This window comes from Chiloscyllium plagiosum, chromosome 16 (assembly GCF_004010195.1).
Source record: "Chiloscyllium plagiosum isolate BGI_BamShark_2017 chromosome 16, ASM401019v2, whole genome shotgun sequence".
Lineage (NCBI taxonomy): Eukaryota > Metazoa > Chordata > Chondrichthyes > Orectolobiformes > Hemiscylliidae > Chiloscyllium > Chiloscyllium plagiosum.
In genome coordinates this window covers 67,459,787-67,486,207 of record NC_057725.1, presented here as the reverse complement: position 1 = coordinate 67,486,207, position 26,421 = coordinate 67,459,787, and the positions used below count along the sequence as shown (strand labels likewise).

At 42.2% G+C, this 26,421-nt stretch overlaps 1 protein-coding gene across 1 annotated transcript in view; it reads right to left on the bottom strand.

The window, feature by feature from the left end:
• Positions 1-26,421, bottom strand: part of LOC122558126 — a 112,209-nt gene that overhangs the window by 55,653 nt on the left and 30,135 nt on the right. Inside the window, exons 9-12 of the mRNA XM_043706444.1 lie at positions 25,274-25,300; positions 17,536-17,562; positions 9,764-9,790; positions 8,624-8,650 (exon numbers count right to left, since the gene is read on the bottom strand). Coding sequence (XP_043562379.1) covers positions 8,624-8,650; positions 9,764-9,790; positions 17,536-17,562; positions 25,274-25,300 — 108 coding nt within the window. The remainder of the gene's footprint in view (positions 1-8,623; positions 8,651-9,763; positions 9,791-17,535; positions 17,563-25,273; positions 25,301-26,421) is intronic.

Genomic DNA, 26,421 nt, shown 5'->3' with positions numbered 1-26,421 from the left:
GCACTGGAAAACCAACAAGTTTCGGACAGCGAGAATGATTCTCCTCCAGGCACAGTCGATATTTGTCTCAGTGTGTGTCCGGGGAACAGACCACATAGCACATAGTTCTGCTTCACAGAACTGCTTGGAACGAGCCTCGACAAAAACCACTGCATTTCTCCAGACTTCCTTTGCAAAAGCACATTCCAGCAGGAGATGTATAACAGTCTCAAAGTCCTGCTTTAAAGCAGCATGTGGGGGTTCAGACTGACTAGGCATATACGAAAGATCTCTCTTTCACTAGCAGCCAAATGATGTCTTGGTGCTTGTTGGAAAGTTCTGGTGATGAGGAATTCTGCCAAATGAGTTTGACAGTCTGCCCAGTGAACAACACTACAGGCTCCACCCTCTCCCTTTCCCACAGATTGTTGAGGATGCCACATGCTCACCACTTCCTGAAGGATTTGTGGTCAAAGGTGATTTTCTTTGCAAATTTCTTCATTACGGATAAATGGTCCAACTACTTGGAGCTTTCCGCGGCAACAAAGCCAGTCCTGTCCTTTACAACTCCAGGGATAGGTAGAATCTCAGTACATAGTGACACTTGGTGTTTGCATACTGAAAGTCTGTATACAGCTTGTGCAGCTGCACACAAAGGTGACCATCAGGATGAGGATGTTCTTTCCATCTTGGACCTCCAGATGAAGTGGATGATGGCTTGGGTGATTGAAATGGTGCAGATTCTGCACCATGTACAACAGCACCAAGAGTACCTCACACCTGATGACTGGGTTTTTACTCTGAATGGAAATGGAGCAGTGCTCCCAAAAGCCCATTTCAGCCTCACTTTGGCGATGCACTCATTCCAAATTTTTGGACATGTTCTGTCCCCCCGAACCACACTTCCACCATCTTCAGATAATGAAAAGCCAACATACAATATACCTTCACAACAACCCTATCAACCTGGGTGGCAATGTTGAGGGATCTATGGACATGGACCCCAAGATCCCTCTGTTCCCCCACACTGCCAAAAATCCTGCCTTTAACACTGTATTCTGCATTCAAATTCAACATTCCAAAGTGAAGAGCTTACATTCTGCCATTTCTCAGCCCAGGTCTGCATCCTGTCAATGTCCCGTTGCAACCTACAACAGCCCTCCACACTATCCACAACTCCACAACCTTCATTTCATCAGCAAACTTACTAACCCACTCTTCCACTTCCTCATCCAAATCATTTATAAAAACACAAAGAGCAGAGGTCCCAGAACCAATCCCGGCAGAACACCACTGGTTACCGAGCTCCAGGTTGAATACTTTCCATCTACCACCGCCCTCTGTCTTCTATGGGCCAGCCAATTCTTTATCCAAATAGACAGGTTTTCCTGTATCCCAGGCCTCCTTACTTTCTGAATGAGCCTACCATAGGGAACCTTATTAAATGCCTTACTGAAATCCATATAGACCACATCCGCTGCTCTACCTTCATCAACATGTTTTGTCACATTCTCAAAAAATTCAGTAAGGTTTGTGAGGCGTGACCAGCCCCTCACAAAGGCATGCTGACGATATCCAATCAAACTATGTTTTTCCAAGTAATCCTAAATCCTATCTCTCAGAATTCTCTTAGAATGCCCACAACTGATGTAAGACAGACTGGTCTGTAATTCCCAGAATTATCCCTATTCTCTTTCCTGAAGAAGGAAATAATATATGCCTCCCTCCAATCATCTGGTGCTACTCCATTGAACACTAAGGATGTAAATATCATAGCTAAAAGCGCATCAATCTCTTCCCTCACTTCCTCTAGAAACATAGGGTATATGCCATTTGCCCCAGGGGATTTATTTATCCTTACGTTTTTCAAAATTTTCAGTACAACCTCCTTCCTAATATCAACCTGTCCTAGCATATCAACCTGTTTCATGCTGTCCTCAGAAACATCAAGCTATCTCTAAGTAGTGAACACTGAAGCAATGTATTCATTAAGGACCTCATCTACTTCCTCCAAATCCAGGCACAAGTTCCCTCCTTACAATTGACACATTTCTCATGAACTCTGGTTTCTCAGGAGTTCAGCCCATTTGAAGTACCTGGTGCACATGCCTGCGCACACAAAGCCAGGCACTGGAAGCAACATGGTCCATTGAAACCCAGGCAGTTGGTAACTCTTTGAGTTCTCAAAATCTATTGTTAATGTAGAATCACTCACATGCATTTATAAGGAGACAGTAAGGAATGCAGATGCTGGAAGCCTGAGTCAATGAGTGCAAAGCTGAAAAAGTACAGCAGGTCAGACAGCATCCGAGGATCAGGAAGATGAACTCTTTGGACTGAAACCCTTTGTCAGGACTGGGGGGGTGGAGAGTAGGTGGGCTAGTGATAGGTGACTGCAGATAGGGGCCTATTGTGATTGGTCAGTGGGAGGGATGGAGTGTTTAGGTGAGTAGGAATATAGACAGGTAAGGTCAGGTCAGGGAGGCGAGGAGGAGGGTGGTGCTGGACATGGGATAAGGCTGGGGGTGGAGAAAGTTTGAAGCTGGTGAAATCAATATTGATGCCATTGTGCTGTAAGCTCCCCAGTTGAAATATCAGGTGTTATTCCACCAGTTTATGTATGGCCTCAATCTGCCACTGGAGGAGGCCAAAGATGGACATGTCGCTGGGGAGTGGGAGGGGCAATTAAAATGGATGGCAACTGGAAAGTCAGGTTGGTTGATGCATGCAGAGCACAGATGCTCTGCGAACCAGTCCCCGAATATGCGTTTGGTTTCCCTGATATAGAGGAGACCGCATCAGGAGCAATTGCGCAGGAGGTTGGACAAAGTGCAGGTCTCTGTTGGATCTGGAAAGATTGTTTGGGGCTTTGGACAGAGGTGAGAGGGGAGGTGGGGGCAGGTGTTGCATCGCGTGTGGTTACAGGGAAACGGAAATAGTGGAAAGGTTGGTGGGGAGTGTAGAGTTGACAAGGGAGTTGGGAATTAATTTTCCCTGTGTAAAGTGGACAAGGGTAGGCAACGAAGTATCTTTTTGGTTGTGGGGTCTGATTGCAGGTGGCAAAAATGGTGCATTGGATTTGGAGGTTGGTGGAGTGGTGTGTGAGCACTCAGGGGACTCTATTTTTGTTGGGGGGGTGAGGGTAGAAGTACAGGAGTTGGAGAAGTTGAGGGCATCCCTACTTACTGAGAAGGGGAAACTATGGTCCCTAAAATAGGAGGATGTCTGGGATGTCCTGAAGTGGAATGTCTTATCCTGGGTGCAAATATGACAGAGGCAGAGGAATTGGGAGTGTGGTATAGAATATTTGCAGAAGGGCGGGTAAGAGGCAATTTAAGAGTCAGTGGGTGTGAAATGGGTATCAGTGGTGAGTCGGTTTCCGGAGATGGAGACGGAGAGATCCAGGAAGGGGAGGCTGATGTCAGAAATGGTCCAGGTGAATTTGAGGGCAGGGTGGAAGGCATTGGCTAAGTTGATGTACTGCTAGAGCTCCTTGTGGGAGCACAAGACAGCACTGATGCACTCATCAATATAGGAAGAGGTGAGGGATGGTGCCTGTGTAGTCATGGAAGAGAGATTGTTCCACGAATCTAACAAACAGGCAGACATAGCTCATAGCTCGTGCCCATGCGTGTGTATTCATGGCCACCCTTTGGTTTGTAAGAAATGGGAGGAATCAGAGGAAAAATTGGTGAGGGTGAGAAGCAGTTCTGCCAAATGAATAAGACTGTCAATGGAGGGGGGATTGTTGAGCCTATGGGAGAGGAAGAGGTAGAAAGCTTTTCGGCCCACCCTGTGAGGGATACAGGTAAAAAGGGCCTGTACGTTCATGGTGAAGCTGAGGTATTGGGGGCCAGGGAATTGGAAGTTTTGGAAGAGGTGGAGGGTTGGGTTGTGTCTTGAATACAGGTAGGGAGTTCCTAGACCAAAGGAGAAAGAATGGAATTAAGATAGGAAGAGATGAGCTCAGTGGGGCAGGAAGCAGGCAGAGACAATGGGTTGAGTGAGTCAGTTGGCAGTTTGGGCCTTGGATAGGCGATAGAAACGGGCAGTGTGAGGTTGGAGAACTATCAGGTTCGAGGTTGTGGATAGGAGAACTCCTGAAGTGATGAGGTTGTTGATGGTCTGGGAGATAATGGCTTGGTGATCAGAGGTGGGGTCATAATTGAGGGGACTGTAGAAGGTGGTGTCAGAGAGTTGGCATCTGTCCTCAGCGTTATAGAAGTCAGTTTGTCTTACTACCACCACAGCCCCTTTATCGGCAAGTTTAATATTGAGATTTGGGTTCGAGCAAAGGGATTGGAGGAATGCTGGTTCCGAAAGGGCGAGGTTGGAGTAAGTTGCGATTTATAAGGCAACGCTTATGTCAAGACAAAAGCCTCATGTGGTTTCAAACTCATTAAGTATTTTGAAATGTAGTCACATTCATTCAGTGAGCAAATGCAACAGACAATTTTTGTCCTGCAAGCTTCCAGAAATCTGTCAGAATAAAGATCTTAGTCAAGTTAGTGAAGCATTTTCAATAGTTCTCATGATGTAACAAGGCAAATGAAATAGCTAGTTGGTACATTGCAAGCTCACATGCATAGAAATGTGACACATTGTCAGTTTTACCCAAGTAGACTTAGGGATAAATAACAAACAAGTGTCTGAGACAAACTGACCGCAACGATTGAGAAATAACATCAGGATTTAATAGCTTGACCATGAGGGAGCTAGGTGATCTTTCATGCAGATGCAAGTACCTCTGACAATGTTTTACTCTCTCACCACTTCACTGTCAACTACATTTTAACAATCCAGACCTCAGGTGAAAACTTAAAGTGGACACTTTTCCCCAAAGATGAGATTTATTCACACTGAGCCACAGCTGACACTCACATTTCAACCTAATCAAAACTATGGGAGCAAGTGAGAAGGGAATCAAACATATCTATTTACGATCATGTACTTTGTTAGCTGGTGGATAGCAGTCTCTCGGTTTTCCTGGAAAGGATGAGTGAAACTGAAATCAATATTGAACTGAAGGGACCTATCTGACATGCACATATGTTTAAAAACATAAAGAAAACATGAAAAAAAACAACTTAGATCAAGCTTTAAAATACAAAATGTCAACTTCTCCATCTCCTGATGCTGCCTGGCTTGCTGTGTTCTTCCAGCCTCCTGCTTGCTTACCTTGGATTCCAGCAACTGCAGATTTTTTGTCTCATTCCTTAGTTCCTGGCTGGGCAATTAATCTAAATATTTGAAGGTGAATACCAGTTTTAAATGACTGAATGAACAATCCAGGATATTTGCGGAACACAGTGTTTACTGTGTTGATACCCCAAAGAATCATTCCAAGTCTGGCAGAGGATCATGTGCATTTCCTCTAACCTAATTTACTGCATCTGTTGCTCCCGATGCGGTCTCATCTACACTGGAGAGACCAAGCGCAAACTCGGGGACCAGTTAAGGGAATATCTATGGTCCGTATACTCCGATCAACCCTTCTCTTGGTTGCAAGCCATTTCAACTCCCCCTCCCATCCCCCAAAGGATCTGTCCACCCTGGGTCTCCTCCACCATCAAAGCAAGGCCAAATACAAACTGAAGGAAGAACACCACATCTTCTGCCTCAGGAGCTTATAACCTTATGGCCTCAACATGGAATTCACCAGCTTCCAAATCTCCCCAGCCCCCACCTCATCTGAGGTCCTGCTGTCCCTCTCTGCCCCACCTCTTTGATCTCATCGAACCTGTCCACCTTCCTTCCACCTACCTGCTCCACCTTTCCCACTGAACAACTTCAAACACCTCCTATCTGCATCCATCTATTGCCAATCCCATCAATCCTTGCCTCAGCCACATCCCTTCATTTATTTCACAGAACCCTTCCTCCTCCTCTGTCCTGATGAAGAGTCCTGCCCGAAATGTAGACTCTCCTGCTCTTCTAATGCTGCTTGACCTGCTGTGCTTTTTCTAGCTCCACATTTTATCAACTTTACAGCAGCTGCAGCCCTCACTATCTCCTTGATGCAAAATGGGCCTCATTCTGGATCAGGAAGATTTTCGATCAAAGTAATGAACCTAAGATATTAAAGCACACATCATTCCTTTACTAGAATATATTTTGAATCAACGGTCAATGTTAATGAATGTGAATACATGCGGAGTCACCACTGATCCTTGCCAGACATTTGGCACAAACAGAAAGGTCCCAGAAAAATGGAGTAAAATATCAATGAGTGTGAATGAATTTCACAATGAAATTTTGAAAAATCATGACAAATAATGAATATAATTTACACGCAAGCATCAGAAGACTGTAGGTGATCCTTGTATCAGCAGGTCACAGGATACTAACAGTGTCAATTTGCACTGTTCTTCTGACATTTTGCTATGGGGAACATTAATTATCATGGTAACATTGCTTCAATTATTCAGAACGTGACACCACACACTGGGTCAGATATTTGGAAGAGTCCTAACCCTTTCATATCCAGGCATTCTGCTTCTCTCAAAGTCCACAGACGTTAGCCTGAATTAAGAAGAATCTACATTTGTCAAGCATCCTTCATGCACTCTGTTCTGAACCTATGCAATTCAGCATGATGGAAGTGCAATACAGCATGATGCTGCATATCTGCAGTGTGAAGAAAGGACATATTTTTTGTGCCTCTCAACATTACTGAGATGGTATTAAGGTGTTTGCATGAGCAGGCTAATTGACAAAAAGCTCAAATAGCTTTTCACTTTTGTGCTCATTTTCTCACCATATCATGAACACCCAGTCTAGCAGATTTGACTTTTGGGCTTTGGCCTGTATTTCTGCCATTCCAGATCACGGACATTGAAGTTCCCTATCCAATCTGCAAGCTGTGCAACTTCCAAGTTCCAGGAACAAACATACAGGGAGCCTGGGAAACTTACAGGAACAATTGGGTTGTCATCATAGGGGATTTTAATTTTCCTAACATAGACTGCCGTAACGTTAAGGTCTTAGATGAGGTGGAAAGTGTTAAGTGTGTTCAGAAAAGTTTCTTCATGCAGTATATAGAGGGTCCGCCTCGGGAAGGGGCAAAACCCAACCTACTCTTGGGAAATAGGGCAGGACAGATGACGGAGGAGAGAGTGGGGGAGCACTTTGTAACCAGTGACCATTGTTCTACTAATGTTAAAATACTTAGGGAGAGGGATAAAATTGGTCCATAGGTACAAATTCTAAATTGGGTCAGGCGAATTTTGATGGAATTAGACGGAATTTTGTAGGAGTTGATTCAACTAGTTTATTTGAAGGCAAAGGGGCCTCCGACAAGTGGAAGGCCTTTAAAAGTGAAATAGCTAGAGTTCAAGGTCCATATGTTCCTGTTCGGTTGAAGGGAAAAGTTGCCAGGAATAGGGAACCTCGGATGACAAGGGATATTGAGGCTTTGACCAAAAAAGAGGAAGCATGGCTCAGGTACAGGCAGCTGGGATCACGGGAATCCCTGGAGGTATATAGGGGATACAGGATTTTATTGAAGAAGGAAATCAGGAGGGCGAACAGGGAGACACCAGATAGCTTTGGCAGAGAAGATTAGAGTGGATCCAAAGAGTTCATTTAGGTATACTAATGGAAAAAGAATAACTAGACAGAGAATAGGATACCACCAAGACCAATGTGGACATGTATGAGTGGAACCAGAGGAGATGGGTAAAGTCCTCGGTGAATATTTCTCCTCTGTGTCTTGGGAACTTTGGGAGGTTAGTGGTCATATTTTGGGGACAGCACATACCATAGTAGAGGAGGTGTTGCACGAATTAGAATGTATGAAGGTGGATAAATCTCCTGGTCCTGAACAGAGAGATCTAAGAACCATGCGAGAGGCTAGAGAAGAATTTACGGAGGCCCTAGCTGATATATTTGCATTATCGTTAGCCACGGTTGAAGACCTGGAAGACTGGAGGGTAGTGAATGTTGTGTCTGTATTCAAGAAGGGCTGCAAAGAAAAACCTGGGAACGAAAGACCAGGAAGTCTAACCTGTGTGGTAGGTAAGTTACTTGAGAAGATTCTGATGTATAAGATGTAAATCCTCTTGAAAAGATAGGGTTTGATTGGGAGTAGTCAGCATGTCTTTGTGCATGGGAGATCATGCCTCACAAATTTGTTAGAGTTCTTTGAAGTGATCAGGAACGTTGATGTAGGCAGTAGACAAAGTCTATATGGATTTCACTAAGTATATAAGATCTTGAAAGGCATGGATAGGGTGAATGCAGCAGGCTTTTTACCAGGATTGGGAAAACAAGGACAAGAGACATCAGATTAAGGAAAGAGGGGAAACAATAAATGGGAACCTAAGGGGCAACATTTATTTACTAAGGATAGTATGCATATGGAATGAGCTGCCAGTGGAAGTGGTTGAGGTGGGTACATTAACAACATCTAAAAACCATTTAGACAAATACATGGATAGGAAAGGTTTAAAAGGATTTCCTGACTTTTATTTAAAACTGGGTTGGTACATGTGTGTCCTGGAATGGAATTTTAACTCACTTTGCCTCAAACACAAAATTTATGCCAGTTGGATCACAGGTGATACCTTATAATTTGAATTAATTGCAATCTCACACACAACGATCATCATCAACAGCAGTCACTCATGAGTAGGTACTCTTTTACCTGGTGGATAGTAGTCAATCAGTTTTTCTGGAAAAGAACAATTAAAAGCTTAATCATTAACAGGATACAGATTGTTTGAAATACAAATGTATAAACAACAAAAACAGAAATAACAAATCAATTTTTGTCACAAAACTGCTGATGCCCACTCCTACAAATAGTCAAACCACTTACAAACAGAATGCAGCTCAGTGACTCAAAGCAATGATCTTACTATTACATAGTCCCACTGGGTGCTATGCCAATGCTAAACACTGCAAATCTAACAGCAGAATGATTCCTGCCAATACAATAAACAAAATGCAACAAAGTACATATCACACATTTGGCAGAATTGTTCAGCAGTTCAATTTATGGGCATGGCGATCTGCATCAGCAAGCTAGTTGACGAAGTGCTCAAGTAGCTTTTTACTCTCATGCTCATTTTGTAACCACAGTATTCAGGCCCAGTCCAGCAGACATGACTATTGGGCTTTGGCCAGTAGTCTACATCATGGACATGGAAGTTCCCCAACCAGTCTGCAAGCCATGCAACTTCCAAGTGCTACGGAACAAGAGGCACTGATACATCAGCTGAGATATTATAGTCTCAATAATTATAAGATGGTTCTTTTTATATTTTTACCTCATCCTGTGACTATTTAAAATTTTCAAAGTCATTGTTCATGACTTTAATGACCATGACCTCCAGACCTCATAGCAGCATGTTTCCACGTACTGTGGATCATCCTGCAATGGGGACAGGACCTGGTATGGTCATACCTTACTGCTGATGGCGAAGTCTGGGATGTTGGCTGAATGGTATGTTTCTTTGAGTGTGACTATGTGATGTGCTTGTGCTGTGGGACAACTTTCTCAATATCCTACCAGTCTCCAGATGGTGCTGAAGTGAACTGCATACATTTGACAGAGTTGAGTATGTCTTTGCTGAAGTCAATGCTGAATTTACTGACTTTTATTTAAAACTGGGTTGGTACTTGTGTGACCTGGGCTGGAATTTGAACACACTTTGCTTCAGACACAAAATTTCTGCCACTTGGACCACAGGTAACACCTTAATATTTAGATTCATTGCAATCTTGCATTCAAGGATCATCATCAGGGCATCACCAACAGTCACTCATGAGCATGTACTCTTACCTGGTGGATAGTAGTCGATTGTTTTTTCTGGAAAAGAACAATAAAAACTTTAATCATTAACAGGATATAGATTGTTTAAAATACAAATGGAAAAATAACAAAAATGGGAACAACAAATCAAATTTTGTCACAAAACTCACTGATTCAGAATCACAGAATTCCTACAGTGTGGAAACAGGCTCTTCAACCCAACAAGTCCACACTGATCCTCCGAAGAATAACCCACTCAGACCCATTCCCCTACTCTATACTAATCCCTGACTTATGCTCCTAACCTACACATTCCTGAACACTATGGGCAATTTTAGCATGGCTAATTCACTTAATCTGCACATAGTGGGCAGCATGGTGGCACAGTGGTTAGCACTGCTGCCTCACAGCGCCAGAGACCCGGGTTCAATTCCCGCATCAGGCGACTGACTGTGTGGAGTTTGCACGTTCTCCCTGTGTCTGTGTGGGTTTCCTCCGGGTGCTCCGGTTTCCTCCCACAGTCCAACGATGTGCAGGTCAGGTGAATTGGCCATGCTAAATTGCCCGTAGTGTTACGTAAGGGGTAAATGTAGGGGTATGGGTGGGTTGCGCTTCGGCGGTCAGTGTGGACTTGTTGGGCCGAAGGGCCTGTTTCCACACTGTAATGTAATGTAATGTAAAAAATGTAATCTTTGGATTGTGGGAGGAAAACAAAGCACCCGTAGGAAACCCACACAGACACAGAGGGAACATACAAACTCCACACAGTCGCCTGAGGTTGGAATCAAATCCGGGTCCCTGGCACTGTGAAGCAATGGTGCTAGCCACTGAGCCACTGAAACCACTAATGTTCATTCCTAAGAATGGTCAAACCATTTACAAACAGAAACTGAAGTTTGTAATACAGGCTCAGTCACTCAAAACAATGATCTTGTCCTTGCGTGTGCCCCACAGGTCGCTATGCTGAAAATAAACGCATGCAAATCTAACTGCAGAATGATTCCTATCAATATAACAAACAAAATGCAGCAAAATATACATCACACATTTAGCAGAATTGCTCACCATTTTAATTTATGGGCATGGCTACTGTAATGCAATAGACATGCAAACACTGATTTTTATCACTAATTTTGGCATAATCTGGCAGTACTCCCAAAGAAACAGCAGAAATTATAAACCAACTTGATCCAACTGTGAAGTTCAAAAACATTTGAAGTACTTCCTCTCAAGGGCCAGTGCATGAAAAGTGATCCAGTGACTGTATGGTACCAAGCCCACAACTACAAGAGTGTAAATTGACACATTCCTCGTGAGCTCTGCTTTGTCAGGAGTTCAGCCCATTTTAAGAATCTGTGCACATGCCTGCGCACACAAGGCCAGCTACTGGATCCAGAACAGTCCGTTGAGATTCTGGCAGTTAGGAGCTTTTCGAGTTCTCAAAATATGGCGATAATATAGAATGACTGATGTGCATTTATTCTGTCCATTTGTGTCAAGACAAAATCCTCCAGTGGTTTCAAGCTGATTAAGTGTCTTGAACTGTAGTCACATCCATTAAGTGAGCAAATGTAACAACATATTTTGTTTTGTTCTGCAAGCTTCAATGCATAGAAATGAGACAGAAGAAAGACCTTAGTCAAAGTAGTGAAGCAAGTGGGGGGTGATCCAAGATGGCAACAACCTAGGAGGATCGCGTTGCTGGGCTCCGTACCACATCATCGGCAGGACAGAATTAGAACCCGTCCCATCCATGCCACTGTGAACAAAAAAACAGTAAAAGAGTTACAGAACCTGAAAATCTTGCTTACCTTTGTTTTTGCCATGGGAGAATGCCAAAGAAAGGAGGTGGGCCGCGGCTCAATCCACCAAGGCAGTGGGCTTACTTACTCACCAGGCCTTGGTTGAGGAGCTTACCAAATCTTGCGAGGTCCTGGGGAAGCAGATTGAAGAAAAAAATCGAGGAAAAGCTGACCTTGGTCTCTGCTAGGCTGCAAAAGCACGAACAGTATCTGGAAGACCTGGGGAGAAAGACTGATGAGTTTGAACGCAGAGTGGAAAGGGTGGATGCTGAGGCTGATTCATCCAAGAGTTGGATTGAAGCCATGGAAGCACAGGTCCGTGGTTTGCTGAATCTGGTGGATGGCTTTGAGAACAGGGGCAGAAGAAAGAATCTTTGTGTTGTTGGCATGCCAGAGGGGATGGAAGGTGAGCAGTCTTCTTTGAAAGGTGGTTCCTGGAATTCCTTAGTTTGAAGGCTGAAAAGGGAAGGATAAAAATTGAGAGAGCCTACCAGGTCACGACATGGATACCAGAACGGACCAGTGCCCTCTTGCCCCGTCCTGGTATGGTTCCATCATTATAAAATTCAAACACAGAGTTATGGAAGCTTCCAAAGCTCAAGGGAAGTGTCCGAAGGCATTCGTGACGTGGGCTCCAGGGTCATGCTTTTCCAAATTCTTTCAGCATCAGTGATCCAGAAAAGGAAGTCCTACGACAGCATCAAGAAGAGATTGAGAGAACTTGGGATCCAGTATTCTTTAAGATATCCAGTGGTGCTTCAGATTAATCATAATGGATCTGTACATTTATTTGACTCGCCAGAGAAAGCGAGGAACTTTGTGGACACGCTGATTAAGCCGGATGATTGATTAGGCACAGATAACAGAGTTGTTCAGGTTTGTCCTTCTTCAGAGAGGACTTGGTGGAGTCTCCTTTCATTGGTAATAAGTTGTGTTAAATTATGCTCGGGATGGATAGAGCATTTACCTTTAATTTCTAAGTTGTTATATCAAGGAATGGGTGATGCATTTACTTTTAACTTACTTGTGTATATTTACTCTTACCTTTTGTTTGGATCCTTTATCCTGGGTTGCCTGTGTTTGTGTCGCGCCCCTAGCTAGTAGGAGTTAAGAGGGTGGTTGTGATGGTTGGTAGGGTTTTGGGATGTGTAGGTGCCCCCTTTGAAATGGGGGGTGGGGGGTGGGGGGATCTAATCAGTGCCTCAGGCACTGTTTTGCTTTTCTGTTTTTGATGTCCATAGTTTTTGCAAGTTTAGTAGGTTTGTTTATTTGTAGCTGTTTTAGTTTATGTAGTTTTTGTGTTTTGTGGATCTTCTTGTACTGAAGCTTGGTGATTCACAGTTTGAATTCTTTCTCTTTGGAGTCTAAATGGCACTATAGAAGGTCATGGCTAAGGGTGTGTTCAAGTGATGTATCTGGAACATTAAGGGAAGTCACTCACTGGTCAAGAAGGAGATGGTACTCTCCAATCTTAAAAGGGAGAGGGTGGACGTTGCCTTACTGTAAGAAACACACAAATGCAAAGCATTTGAAATTGCAACAGAATGGGTATGAGCGGGTTTATTTCTCATCTTTCAATACTAAGAGTAGGGGGGTGTCCATACTTGTGAGGAAGAAGCTCCCATTTAAGTTGTTAGAGTGTATTAAAGACACACATGGGAGATTTGCAATCCTCAAACCTTTGATAAATGGGATCTTAAATGTTTATTGCCCCCTGGCCCACCCCCTCAAGTTTTTGATAGACACACTTTCTAAACTGGTTAACCTTGCATCTCAGCATATTATCATGGTGGGGGGGGGGTTTAATTTTCTAATAGATCCTACAGTAGACACATTGCCCAAACGCCCCTCAACATCATCTTCCAGATCTAAGAAATTATGGGATTTGTGTATTCAACTAGGACTGGTAGATGTTTGGAGGCGCCTTCACCCTACTGACAGGGATTTTACGTTTTTCTCGAATCTGCACTGATCTCTTTGGGCTCAGTGGTGTCATGTACAATTGGCAATATCACTATTTCTGATAACGCTCTAGTGTATCTAATGGTCAAGAGTAATGATACTATAGTAGTTTTGAGGCACTGGTGACTGGCTCCCTTTATCTTGAAGGATAGCAAGTTTACTGAATTCTTTTCTACTGAATTCAGGGCTTTTTGGCCAGTAATCCATCCATTCTCTGGGAAACTGCTAAAGCCTATTCTAGGGGGTTAGTTAATTCCTATTCTGGCCGTAAGAAACGACCTTCATTGGCTAAACTGCAGAGGATCTCAGTGCTTCAGTCCACACTGAACTCCATGCTCAACAAATAGCTAAGAGGGAGCTTACATTTGCAAAGCAAAGGCTGTTTGAGCATGGGGATAAGCCAGGCAAGTACTTAGTGTATTTCGCCAGGAAAAGGAGTGCTCTCCAACCCATTACCTCAATCAGGGAAGATACTGAAATTTAACCATGATCCTAAAAGGATTAATGCGGCATTTTGGAAATTTTACTCCCGACTATACTAGTCTGAAAGTTGTGAGGATGGGTGGGCTACGATAGAGTCTTTTTTTAAGAATTTGGAGCTCCCGGGAGTGACTCCTAAGCAAAAGTCTCTCCTCAATATCATACTGTCAGTGCAAGAGGTGCTGGAGGCTGCATGGCAGCTTCAGAAATAGAAAGGCACCTGGTCCTGTTAGACTTCCCAGTGAGTTTTATAAGCAATTTATAAATACACTGTCAGGACCGCTGCTTAGTATGTTTAACGATTCACGTAGTCATGGCCTCCTCCCGCCATTTTTAAGAGAGGCAAACATCTCTCTTAGCCTTAAAAAAGGGAAGGCACTGGAAGACTGTGCTTCCTACAGGCACATCTCACTTCTGAATGTCGATTTCAAAGTCCTATCTAAGACTCTTGCACTAAGACTAGAAACTTTGATTCCCTCCATCATTAAGGAGGATCAAATGGGTTTTATAAAAGGTTGCAGATCATAGAATAATGTCACGAGGTTACTCAATCTGATCCAAATATGTCAACAGCCACCCGTACAGGGATTTGTGATCTCTCTCTAGATGCGGAGAAGGCATTTGACTGGGTTGAGTAGACGTACTTTTTTTATAGGCAAAAGTGAGGACTGCAGATGCTGGAAATCAGAGTCTAGATTAGAGTGGTGCTGGAAAAGCACACCAGACAAGGCAGCATCCGAGGAGCTGGAAAATTGACGTTTCGGGCAAAAGCCCTTCATCAGGATTCACTCTAATCTAGTACCTTTTTTATACTTTAAAGCGGTTTGGCCTGGGCGAGGTCTTTACCCATCTGATGAAGGTTTTGTATAGTGACCCTCTTGCTGTGGTTCTCACCAATGATGAAATAAGCAATTTCAATATACCTAGGAGCAGTCGACAGGGCTGTCCCTTATCGCCGTTGCTTTTCATATTGGTGATTGAACTGCTGGCAGAGGCAATATGTAGGGATCCCAATATATCTGCTCCAGAAGTGGGGACAAAGTTACATAAGATTGCATTGTATACATATGATGTTCTTGTCTTTTTATCAAGCCCAACAGTTTCGGTGCCTCATCTGATACAATGCATTAATTTGTTTGGTGGCTTTTTGGGTTACAAGATCAACTTTGCAAAATCAGAGGCCATGCCGATGGTGGTGTCTCGAAAATGCCTGGTCCTAAGGACGAATCTTGATTTCCATTTAAATGGTCATAGGAGGGCTTTCTCTACTTATCATCACTCTCGTCTTTGATCAGCTTTTTAAAACCAATTTTGCCCATTCATTCGACAGAATCAAACAAGATCCTTGAGATGGGAGGCGCTTCCAATCTCTTGGCTAAGTCGGATAGCCCTCATTAAAATGAACATTCTCCCCCGCCTGCTGTATCCTATGCGAATACTCCCTTTGCATTTTACTAAGCATACATTTAGAAGGCTGAACGGCTGGTTCAGTTCCTTTATTGGGTATCGCAAGCGACCACTTATTAAACTAACTAAACTGCAGCTACTCCACAGACTGGGAGGAGTGGACCTCCCAGACATTAAAACTATCAATTAAGCTGTCAATAGTGACCCTCACTCACTATGGTTGGACATTTGAAGCATCTCAGGCAAGTTGTTACCTTGCTGTTCTTGGACAAAATGAGGACAGTTAAGGACTATTGCCATAGTCCAATAGTTATTAATACAATTGAAGCATGGAGGGAAATTTGCCAAAATGTCATTTTTTACACCCATAGTTGGTATGTTGGGTTTTCAGCCGGGCATGGACTCGGGGTTTAAACTATGGGCAGCTAGGGGTGTGTCTTGCCTGGGTGACTTATTCAAGGGGGATATACTGACGTCTTTTGACCAGTTAGCTTGGAAATACGAGTTGCTCAGTAGGGATCTCTTCTGTGCTTTTCAAATTTGAAATTTCATACCAAAAGAGACCACACTTCTTACTGATTCTTATAATCAGACAGAGAGAAGAGGGTGCAAGTGTGGCAAACACACTTTCTGTCAGCAATGTCTATCACCTTTTGGGATACGGCCCTTTGGACAAGTCCGAATGGCTCTGTAAGGTGTGAGAGAGAGAGCTGGACGTTGAGATCTCTTCTGAAGTAAGGGAGGATATTGGGGAAAATGCAACGAGGATCTCAATTTGCAACAGGACCCATGCCTTGCAATTGAATATTCTCCACAGGGTCCACTTGGCTCCAGACTGCCTTTCAAAATTTCAAGTGGGAATATCTCCAATGTGTCCTAAACGTAAAACGAGAATGGGAACTCACTCATTGTCTCTGCTCCTGCCACAGGCTGCTGGCATAATGGAATGCTGTGGAGGTGAAATAGAGAAGGTCTTGGGGATAGAGGTGGAGATGGACTCGGTATCTCTTCTTCTTGGCTTTGATAATCCACCTCCATTAGACGTGCACAAAAAAAAGCTTTACAGTATCCTCACTTTTTGTGCATGAATGAACATTCTGTTAGGGTGGGTGCCTGAAAATCCCCAGGGAATGTAAGGATGGCGTAAGCTAGTCATGGAGCACATCCCTTTGGACTTTCTTACATGATTTGGAGATGCCGGTGTTGGACTGGGGTGTACAAAGTTAAAAATCACACAACACCAGGTTATAGTCCAACAGGTTTAATTGGAAGCACACTAGCTTTCGGAGCGACAATCACCTGATGAAGGAGCGTCGCTCCGAAAGCTAGTGTGCTTCCAATTAAACCTGTTGGACTATGACGTGGTGTTGTGTGATTTTTGACTTTCTTACAAGTATGGTGCACCGTAAAACTGAAAATTTTTATAAGACATGGCAGCCTTTTTTTGGACTACTTGGGTACAGATTTATCTACCATACTAATAAGGGCCTTTATAAAGCCATGACGATTCTGTTTAATGAATCTGGCATCCAGAGAGGAGGAACTACGAACACATGAATATGTATAAATTTATGCCCTTGATGGTCGAGGGCTTTTACTTTGTTTCATTGAACTGTATTATTATTACTGTCATGATTCATCAGTTAGTTGTTAGCTATTAGTTATTATTTATTTATGTAATTCGTGGATTTCTTTGTATTGTTTTGAATCGTTATGTTTTGTATTTGTTCTAAGATCTAAACAAAAAATTTTTAAAAAGCACTTAATGAAGTAATTGGAAATGACCAATTGGTACATTGTAAGCACGCATATATAGAAATGTATAGACAATAAATACATTGTCAGTTTTACACAAATATACCTAGGGATAAATAATAAACAAGTGTCTGAGAGGAACTGACCTCAATGATTCAGAAATAACATCAGGATCTAATTTCTTGATCATGAAGAGGCTACGTGATCTTTCATGCAGAGGCAACTACCTTGCACTCTCATGCACTGCACACCAACTATATTTTTACAATCCAGACCCCAGGTAAAAACTTACTGAGCCACAGTTGACAGTCACATTTCAACGTAATCAAAACTTTGTGGACAAGTATTAATATAAGGGAATCAAACATATCCATTTACGATCATGTATTTTGTTACCTGGTGGATAATAGTCACTGGGTTTCTCTGGAAAAATTGAATGAAATTGCAATCAATATTGAACTATGCTATCTGACATGTACATATGGTTAAAAATATAAAGAAAACATTTGAAGAACTACTTAGATTATGCTCTATAATACATACAGCTGATTCCTGGTCCCTGGCTGGACAATTAATCTATAAACCTGAAGATGAAGAACGGTTTTGACTGACTGAATGAACAAATATAGGCCTTTTGTGAAACACCAACGTCACTGTGGTGATGCAAAGTGGGCCTTATTCTGGACCAGGAAGGTTTTTGATCGAAGTAATGAACCAAAGATATCAAAGTACACACTATTCCCTTACTGGAATATATTTTGAATCAGTGGTCAATGTTATTGAATATGCTGTGTCACCACTGATCCCTTGCCAGAAGTTTGGCACAAACAGGCAGAAGCCAGAGAAATAGGGTTGTGACAATGCTGCTCCTTTAACACAGTTATGCTGTCCTTGGCTTTTTTTCAGAGATGTCGTAAAAGTTGTGATTACAAGAGGTCTAGATTTGAAGGGTTTGGGTTCAATTTGATTATAGCTAACAGATACTGCCTTGGAAAAAGGCTTTCAAGTTTAAAAATAAACACTTGTACAATGAGGTGTGGCAAGTTCTCCCAGTTCCGTTTTCTCTGGTTTGGTTTGGTTTGATTCGGTTTTAGTAGTGTGGCTGTTCACTGAAAGTAGTCAGTTGGGTGTGAAGCTTCTGGAAACAAAGAAGCAGTTCCATGTTGATCCTCCCTCTCTCTGACATCTCTCCTGGAAGACCCCGTGTTTGATTTTTCCTTTTTTTTTGCCAAAGGGTGTTTATGGGGAATGTTGAAAGTATTTGGAACAGCATCATTAAACTAGGATAATCTGTTGGGTTTTCAGATAGGTTAAGTTATTCAGCATTCTGTTCTCCTTCATTTGTGTTTCATTTGGTAATTTTGCAAATAAATCCTCCTTTGTTAAAAGTAAGTGATTGGGCCACCTGCATTACTCCTAGAATATCCACGTTACACCTTCTTAAAACAATGAACAAAGTTAGGGTCTGGGCTACTTTCTTAAAATGTTTTGTGGGGGTCAGGCCTGGTCGATAACAGATTGGGGGCTCTTTGCCACATTTGTTCTATAGTTCCAAATTGGGATGAGAGTTGTTTTACTCAAAGGCTGTGAATGGTAGATGTATGGTCTTTTGTCCTGGGTGTAGATTTCAGTTGGTTTAAACAATGCTCTGGATAGCAATGGCTTTTTCAGTCACCAAGACTTTTATGGGGTTGGAAGAAGTGATTTTGGGGGTTTTACAAAAGGTGATTAAGACCAGGCTTCTGCAATTATCAGACAAGTTGGGGCTGGAGCCGCCTCCTACTGGAAAGAAAGAAGAGATAATTACAGCAATAGCCCAAGCATTTAAATTTGCTGGAAACACCATCAGAATCTTTAGAGATGACTAAAGTTCAATTGAAGATGAAGCAGCTTGAATTAGAGGCAAAAGACAGGTAAAGGGCTAAAGAAATGAAACACTTTGAATTATGATTAAGAGCAGAGGAAAGAGAGAGAGAGGAGAGACAAAAAGAGAGAGAAAGAAGGAGAGAAGATGGAGAAAATGAGAGAGAGGAAAGGAAGAAAGAGAGGGAATTTGAACTCCAAAAATTGGCACTTAGACAAGAAAGTCAGCTTAAAGGATGGGGATGAAGGCTGAAGGTAAGCTTAGTGAGGAAAAGAGTGAGGATGAGCAAACTCATGGTAGCCAAAGGCCTGGTGAGAAACTGTTCAAATATATTCACGCATTTGCCTAGATTTGGAAGCCTTTCTTATTTTATTTGAAAAGGTGGTGAAACAAATGCAGTGGCCAGTGACCATGTGGGTTTTGTTGATCTAAACCAAACTTGTAGGTTGAGTTAGTGCGGTATTTGCATCATTATCAGAGGATGTGTATGGGGTGTATGAGGAGGTGAAGAAAGTCATCTTAAGTGGATATGAGCTTGTGCCAGAAGCATACAGACAATGTTTCAGGAATCTAAGAAGAGACCCTGGTCAAACCAGAAGTCTTGGTAAGAGTACCGTCAAACTCTTAGTGCCACAAATACAATTCGCTCTTGCTAATATTATAGCTGGTTCACAGGTAGGAGTGCTGCTTATTGTGGTTGAAAAGCCAGTGGTAACTCAGGCTACTATAGGACACAAATCCTGAATTTTTTCTTGACCGTGTAGTAACAAGGTCACAAAGTCACCAATTGATGCAGGAGAGATCAAAGAGTATAGATAAGAACATTGAAGTGGAATTGGGAGGGACTCTGTTTGATCAAATAGTTGATACAAACCAGGAGCAGATAGATGACAAAGCAGACACCTTTAGCTCAAATAAATTAACTTGGCTATAGCAGAAAGTTGAAAATGTGTTGCTGGAAAAGCGCAGCAGGTCAGGCAGCATCCAAGGAACAGGAGAATGTGTGCCCTGATGTGTGCAATAGATTTCCAAAGTCTGCTTAAGGTGGCACGGTGGCACAAGGTGGCACAGTGGCACAGTGGTTAGCACTTTTGACTCACAGCGCCAGCGACCCGGGTTCAATTCCCGCCTCAGGCGACTGTCAGTGTGGAGTTTGCACACTCTCCCCGTGTCTGCGTGGGTTTCCTCCGGGTTCTCCGGTTTCCTCCCACATCCAAAAATGTGCAGGTCAGGTGAATTAGCCATGCTAAATTGCCCGTAGTGTTAGGTAAGGGATAAATGTAGGGGTATGGGTGGGTTGTGCTTCGGCGGGTTGGTGTGGACTTGTTGGGCCGAAGGGCCTGTTTCCACACTGTAAGTAATCTAATCTAATCTAATCTTCATTATGCAATATCACAGCTAAAATGATTGTAGAGGAGTTACTCAACTTTTTCACGAGATACAGACGACTCACAGAGATACAATCAGATAAAGGGTCAAACTTGACATCAAAATTATTCAAGGAAGGTATGGACAGCTTAAGAATAAATAAAACAATTCAAATCTACTGCGTACCAACCAGGGTCACAGGGAGCGCTAGAAAGGTGGCATCCGACATTAAAGACTATGTGGAGGGGTTATAGCCAAGACTATCCAGATGATTGGGATAAGGGAATTCAGTTTGTATTTTTGTGGTCAGAGGTGCACCAAATGAATTGACCAAATTCAATCCATTTGAATTAGTTTTTGGGCATGAAATGAGAGGTCCACTATAATTGATTAAGAAGCAAGTGGCGAGTCGGAATTCAGAGACCACATATTTGGACTGTGTGTCAAATTTTTGGAAATTATTAAATAGAGTGGGAGAGTTGGTTAGACAGCATTTAAAAATATCACAGCATACAGTGAAATAGGAAGCAGACAAGAAATCAAAAACTCACAATTTTGCTCTCAGAGATAAGGTGTTAGTATTAAAAACAAGGTTTCGTGGATCTTATCAAGTCAAAAGGAAATTGAGAGAGGTGAACTGTTTGATAAGGACTCCAGACAGAAAGAAATCTCACCAAGTGTGTCATGTGAATATGTTCAAAAGGTATTTTAACAGGGAAGGAAAGCCAAAGTAGACTATGTTATTGGTTACAACACAGAGTGAAGAACCAAGTTCAGAGGATTCTGAATTGGACATTCCTCAAATTAAATTGGACAGTGAGGAAGTTGTCAACGTTATTGAGTTGCCTTCCAGAGGAAGATCGATATGACCTGGAAGAGTTTTTACTATCGCATGGGATGATATATGGAAATAAGTTTGGAAGGACAAACCTAATTATGCATGGTGTCAATATAGGAGATGGTGTTCCAAATAAGCACCATCCTTACTGGCATAACTCTCTAAAGTTGGCACAGGTTCAAAAGGTGGTTGAACGCCTGCTCTGAGACAACATAATTGAAGTGAGTTACAGTGACTGGAAATAAGTCATAGTAGTGATGCCAAGACAAGATGGTACCTAACGGTTATGTGTGGACTATCACAATGCAATGCCATTTCAAAGACTGATGCATATCCGATTACGCATTTGGAAGACTGTTTTGAAAAGGTGGGACAAGCAAATTATATTTCTAAGTTGGATTTGCTGAAAGGATGCTGGTATGTACTTTTGTCTGAAAGAGCGAAGACAATTTCGGTTTTTGAAACGCCAAATGTACTATATCAGTTTAAAGTCATGCCTTTTAGTATGAAAAATATGCCAGCCACATTTCAGAGACTAACCAATAAAGTCATTGCCAGATTAACCAATCGTGTCGTACATATAGATGACCTGGTGATTTTTAGTCACACATGGAAGGAACATTTGTAACATTTATCAGACTTGTTTGATCGACTTTGGGAGGGAGGCTTGGTGATAAACCAAGCTAAAAGTGAATTTGCCAAAGCCATGAAACTCAACATGGACAAATGGTCCCATAGAATGCACATACAAAGGTTATTGGGCAGTTTCCCATCCAATCGACAAAAAGGACAGTAATACGATTCCAGGGATTCATGTGGATTTATCAAAAATTTGTATGACATTTTAGTAGTGTGGCTGCTCCACGCACTGAATTGCTAAAGAAAGGCAAGATGTTTCAGTGGACAGCGGACTGTCAAAAGGCATTTGACAGCCTGAAAGCTGTGTTATCCACTGCCCCAGTATTAGCCAGACCTAATTACACAAAGCTATTCAAGGTGGTTATCGATGTGAGTCATGTGGGTGTCAGTGATAGGCTTTTACAGGAAGACATTGAGAAGACAGAAATACCAAACGGGTGTTTCTCCAGGAAATTGAACATTCTTCAGCAGAAATATTTGACAGTTGAGAAGGAGACTTTGAGCTTGTGTTGGCATTATGACATTTCAATGTTTATGTTATCAGTACTGCATTTGAGACAATCATAGACACTGATCATAACCCATTGAAGTTTGTGGAGAAGTTTAAGGTAAAAAAATCTACACTGTTTGGATGGAGCTTGTTGTTACAGCCATCGACTTGAAAACTGTGCATGTGGCAGGATGAGAAAACATTGTCAAGACTTGAATGAGAAATGGAATCATTTGGTGGCAGGAGTAAAACATACTGAAACAGAATGTAGTAGTGCATGTTTATATGTTTATAGTCAATGTAATGTGTATGTGTGTTGTAGTAACAATTTAAGATTAAGGGGTTTTAAAATTAGGCTATCTTTGGACATTGATGGCTCATTTTTGTTTGTGGGGGTGGGGTGGGCAAGTGTGACGATGCTATTCCTTTAACAAGGTTCTGCTGTCCTTGGCTTTTTTTCCCCCAGAGGTCGTAAAAACAGTATTGAAAAGGTGTAAGTTTGAAGGGTTGTAGTGCAGGATCTCATTCCTTGCTTCCTGTAGTAACATTGGATATATCTGGTCCGGTCCTGAGGACTTATCTATCTTGATGTTTCCCAGAATTTCCAGCACATCCATGTTCTAAATATCAATCTGTTCAAGCCTATCAACCTGGTCCACAGTATTCTCACCATCAACAAGGTCCCTTTCTCTATGTGAATACTGAAGTGAAAATCTCATTTAGGGCCTCCCTTACCTCTTCAGGCTCCAGGCGCAAGTCCCTCCACTATCCCTGATCAGCCTTACCCTCTCTCTGATCATTCTCTTATTCTTCATGTTTTGGGTTTTCCCTAATCCTTCTCACCAAGGCCTTCTCGTACTCCCTCCTACTGCTACCCTGTATTCCTCAAAAGCTGTGCAAGATCCTTGCTTCCTCAAGTAAGCTTCCTTCTTCCTCTTGACGAGTAGCTCCTCTTTTTTGTCATTCATGGCTCCTTCACCTTACCATTCCTTGCCTGCCTCAGTGAGGTAAAGTTATCCAACACTTGCAACAAGTGCCCCTTAAACAGCCTCCACATTTCTGTTGTGCCTTTCCCGTAGAACAATTGTTCCCAGTTTATACTCCACAGCTGCTGTCTAATTGCAGTATAATTTCCCCTACCCCAATTAAATTCCTCCCCATACTGTCTGTTCCTATATCTCTCCATGACTATGGTAAAGGTAATGCAGGGTTGTGGTAACTGTCACCGAAATGCTCTCCCACCGAGAGATTTGACACCTGGCCTGGCTCATTGCCTCACACCAAATCCAATATGACCTCCCCCAGTCAGCCTATATACTTATTGAGTCAAGAATCCTTCCTGGACACATCTGACAAAATCGTCTCCATCTAGACTGTCTATACTAAGGAGGTTGCAAACAATATTGGGGGAGTTGAAGTCACCCATAACAATAACTGTGTTACTGACTTCCACCCATTTTGACTCAGGATAGGTTAGGTTATTCGATATTCTGTACATTTTTGGTATGCTTCATTTGGTAATCTTGCAAATAAATCTGGTTTTGTTTTAAACTAAATGGTTGGGCCAGCTGCATCATTCCTGGAATATCCACTTCACACCTGGTTAAAACAACTGGGCTACTTTCTGGAAATGTGTTCAGGGGGTCTAACATGGTCCACAACAGGATAAAGTATCGATGGGTCCTGACCTGAGTGTGAATGAAATTCAATGAAATTTTGAAAGAAAATGACAAATAATAAATATAATTTCTGCTCAAGCAGCAGAAGATTGGAGATGATCCTTGTATCAGCTGGTCACAGGATGCCAATAGTGCCAATTTACACAGTCCTTCTCATATTTTGCTATTGGGAGCATTAATTATTATGTAAACATTGTTTCAATTATTCAAGACATGACAGTGCACACTGGGTCAGGTATCTGGAACAACCCTAACCCTTTAATATGCAGGCATTCTGCCTCTTTCCAAGTACACAGAAGATAGAATGAATTAAGAAGAATCTACACTTATCAGGCGCTTTTCACGCTATCTGTTCTAAACCAATGCAATTCAGCATGCTGCAAAGTGCAACACAACATGATGCTGCATGCCAGCGCTATGATAAAAGGATATATTTCTTAACAATGACTATACACCTGTCTCTCCCAACATTACTGACATTGAGTAATCTGCATCAAAAGGCAAGTTGACAAAGAGCTCAAGTAGCATTTTACTCCCGTGTTCATTTCCTACCTATATAATGCAGGCCACATCTAGCAGATTTGACCAGTAGTTCTGATATTCTACATTATGGATATTGAAGTTCCCTAACCAGTCTGCAAGTTGCGCAGCTTCCAGGTGTTGTTTAACAAGGGGCACTGATTCATCAGTTGAGATATTGCAGTCTCAATAATTATAAAATGGTTCTTTTTATATTTTGACCTCATGCTGTGACTATTCAAGGGCTTCAGTCATTGCTCAAGACTTCAATGGCCATGACCTCCTGACCTCATAGCAGCACGTTTGTTTGTCTTGTGAATCCAACCTGTGAATGGGACAGGAACTAATGTGATCATACCTTACTGCTGATGGTGAGGTCTGGAATGTTGGCTAAATTGTATGATTCTTTGAGTATGACTACGCGACGTGCTTGTGCTGTGGGACAACTTTCTCAATAACCCGCCAGTCACCAGATGGCACTGAAGTGAACTGTACACACTTGACAGAGCTGGGTCTGACTTTGCTGATGCCAATGCTGAATTTCTTACTTTTATTTAAAACAGGGTTGGTACCTGTGTGTCCTGGACTGGAATTTGAACACACTCTGCCTCAGACACAAAATTTCTGCCAGTTGGACCACAGGTGACACCTTAAAATTTAGATTAATTGCAGTCTTACAGACAAGGATCATCATCAGGACATCAACAGCAGTTACATATGAGCATGTAGTCTTTTACCTGGTGGATAGTAGACGGTTGTTTTTTCTGGAAAAGAACAATTAAAACTTTAATCATTAACAGGATTCAGATTGTTTGAAATACAAATGTATAAACAACAAAAACAGAAACACCAAGACAATGTTTGCCACAAAACTCACTGATACAAACTGCTGAGGCACGCTTCTAAGAATGGTCAAACCATTTACAAACAGAAACTGAAGTTTGTGAAACAAGCTCAGTGACTCAAAGCAATGATCTTGTCCTTACGTGAGTCCCACTGGTTGCTATGCTGAAGTTAAACACATGCAAATCTAACTGCAGAATGATTCCTGTCAATGTAACAAACAAAATGTAGCAAAATGCACATCACACATTTAGTAGAATCACATACCAGTTCAATATACAGGTATGGCTAATGTAATGAAATTTACAAGAGAACACTGATTACTGACAGTAATGTTGGCAGTGCTCCCAAGAAATAGCAGATACAGTAAACTCGCTTTGATCCAACTGTGAAATTCAAGCAAAACATTTGAAGTAATCCCTCTCAAGGGTCAATGTACAGAAAGTGATCCAGTGACTGTGTAGTGCCAAGCCTACGACTACAAGGGTGTCCACTGACACATTCCTGTGAGTTCTGCTTTGTCAGGAGTTCAGCCCATTTGAAGAATCTGTACACATACGTGCGCACAATGGCCAACTACTGGATGTAGTATATTCTGTTGAGATTCAGGCAGTCAGCAGCTCTTCAGGTTCTCAAAGTGCGCCGTTAACATGGAATGACTGATGTGCATTTATAAGGCACCATTTGTGTCAAGCCAAAATCGTCTTGTGATTTCAAGCTGATTAAGTGATTTGACGTGTCGTCACATTCTTTACATGAGTAAATGCAACAGACAATTTTTGCCATGCATAGAAATCTGTCAGAATAAAGATCTTAGTCAAGTCAGTGAAGCAGTTTCAAGAGTACGCATGAAGTAATTGGGCAATTGAAATGGCCAATGGTGCAATGCAAGCTCGCATAAATAAAAATGTGAGGATAAACATATTGTCTGTTTTACACAAGTATACCTTGGGATAAATAACAAATAAATGTGTAAAAATAATTGACCTCAAAGATTCAGAAATGCTTCAGGATCTAATAGCTTGACCTAGAGGGAGCTACG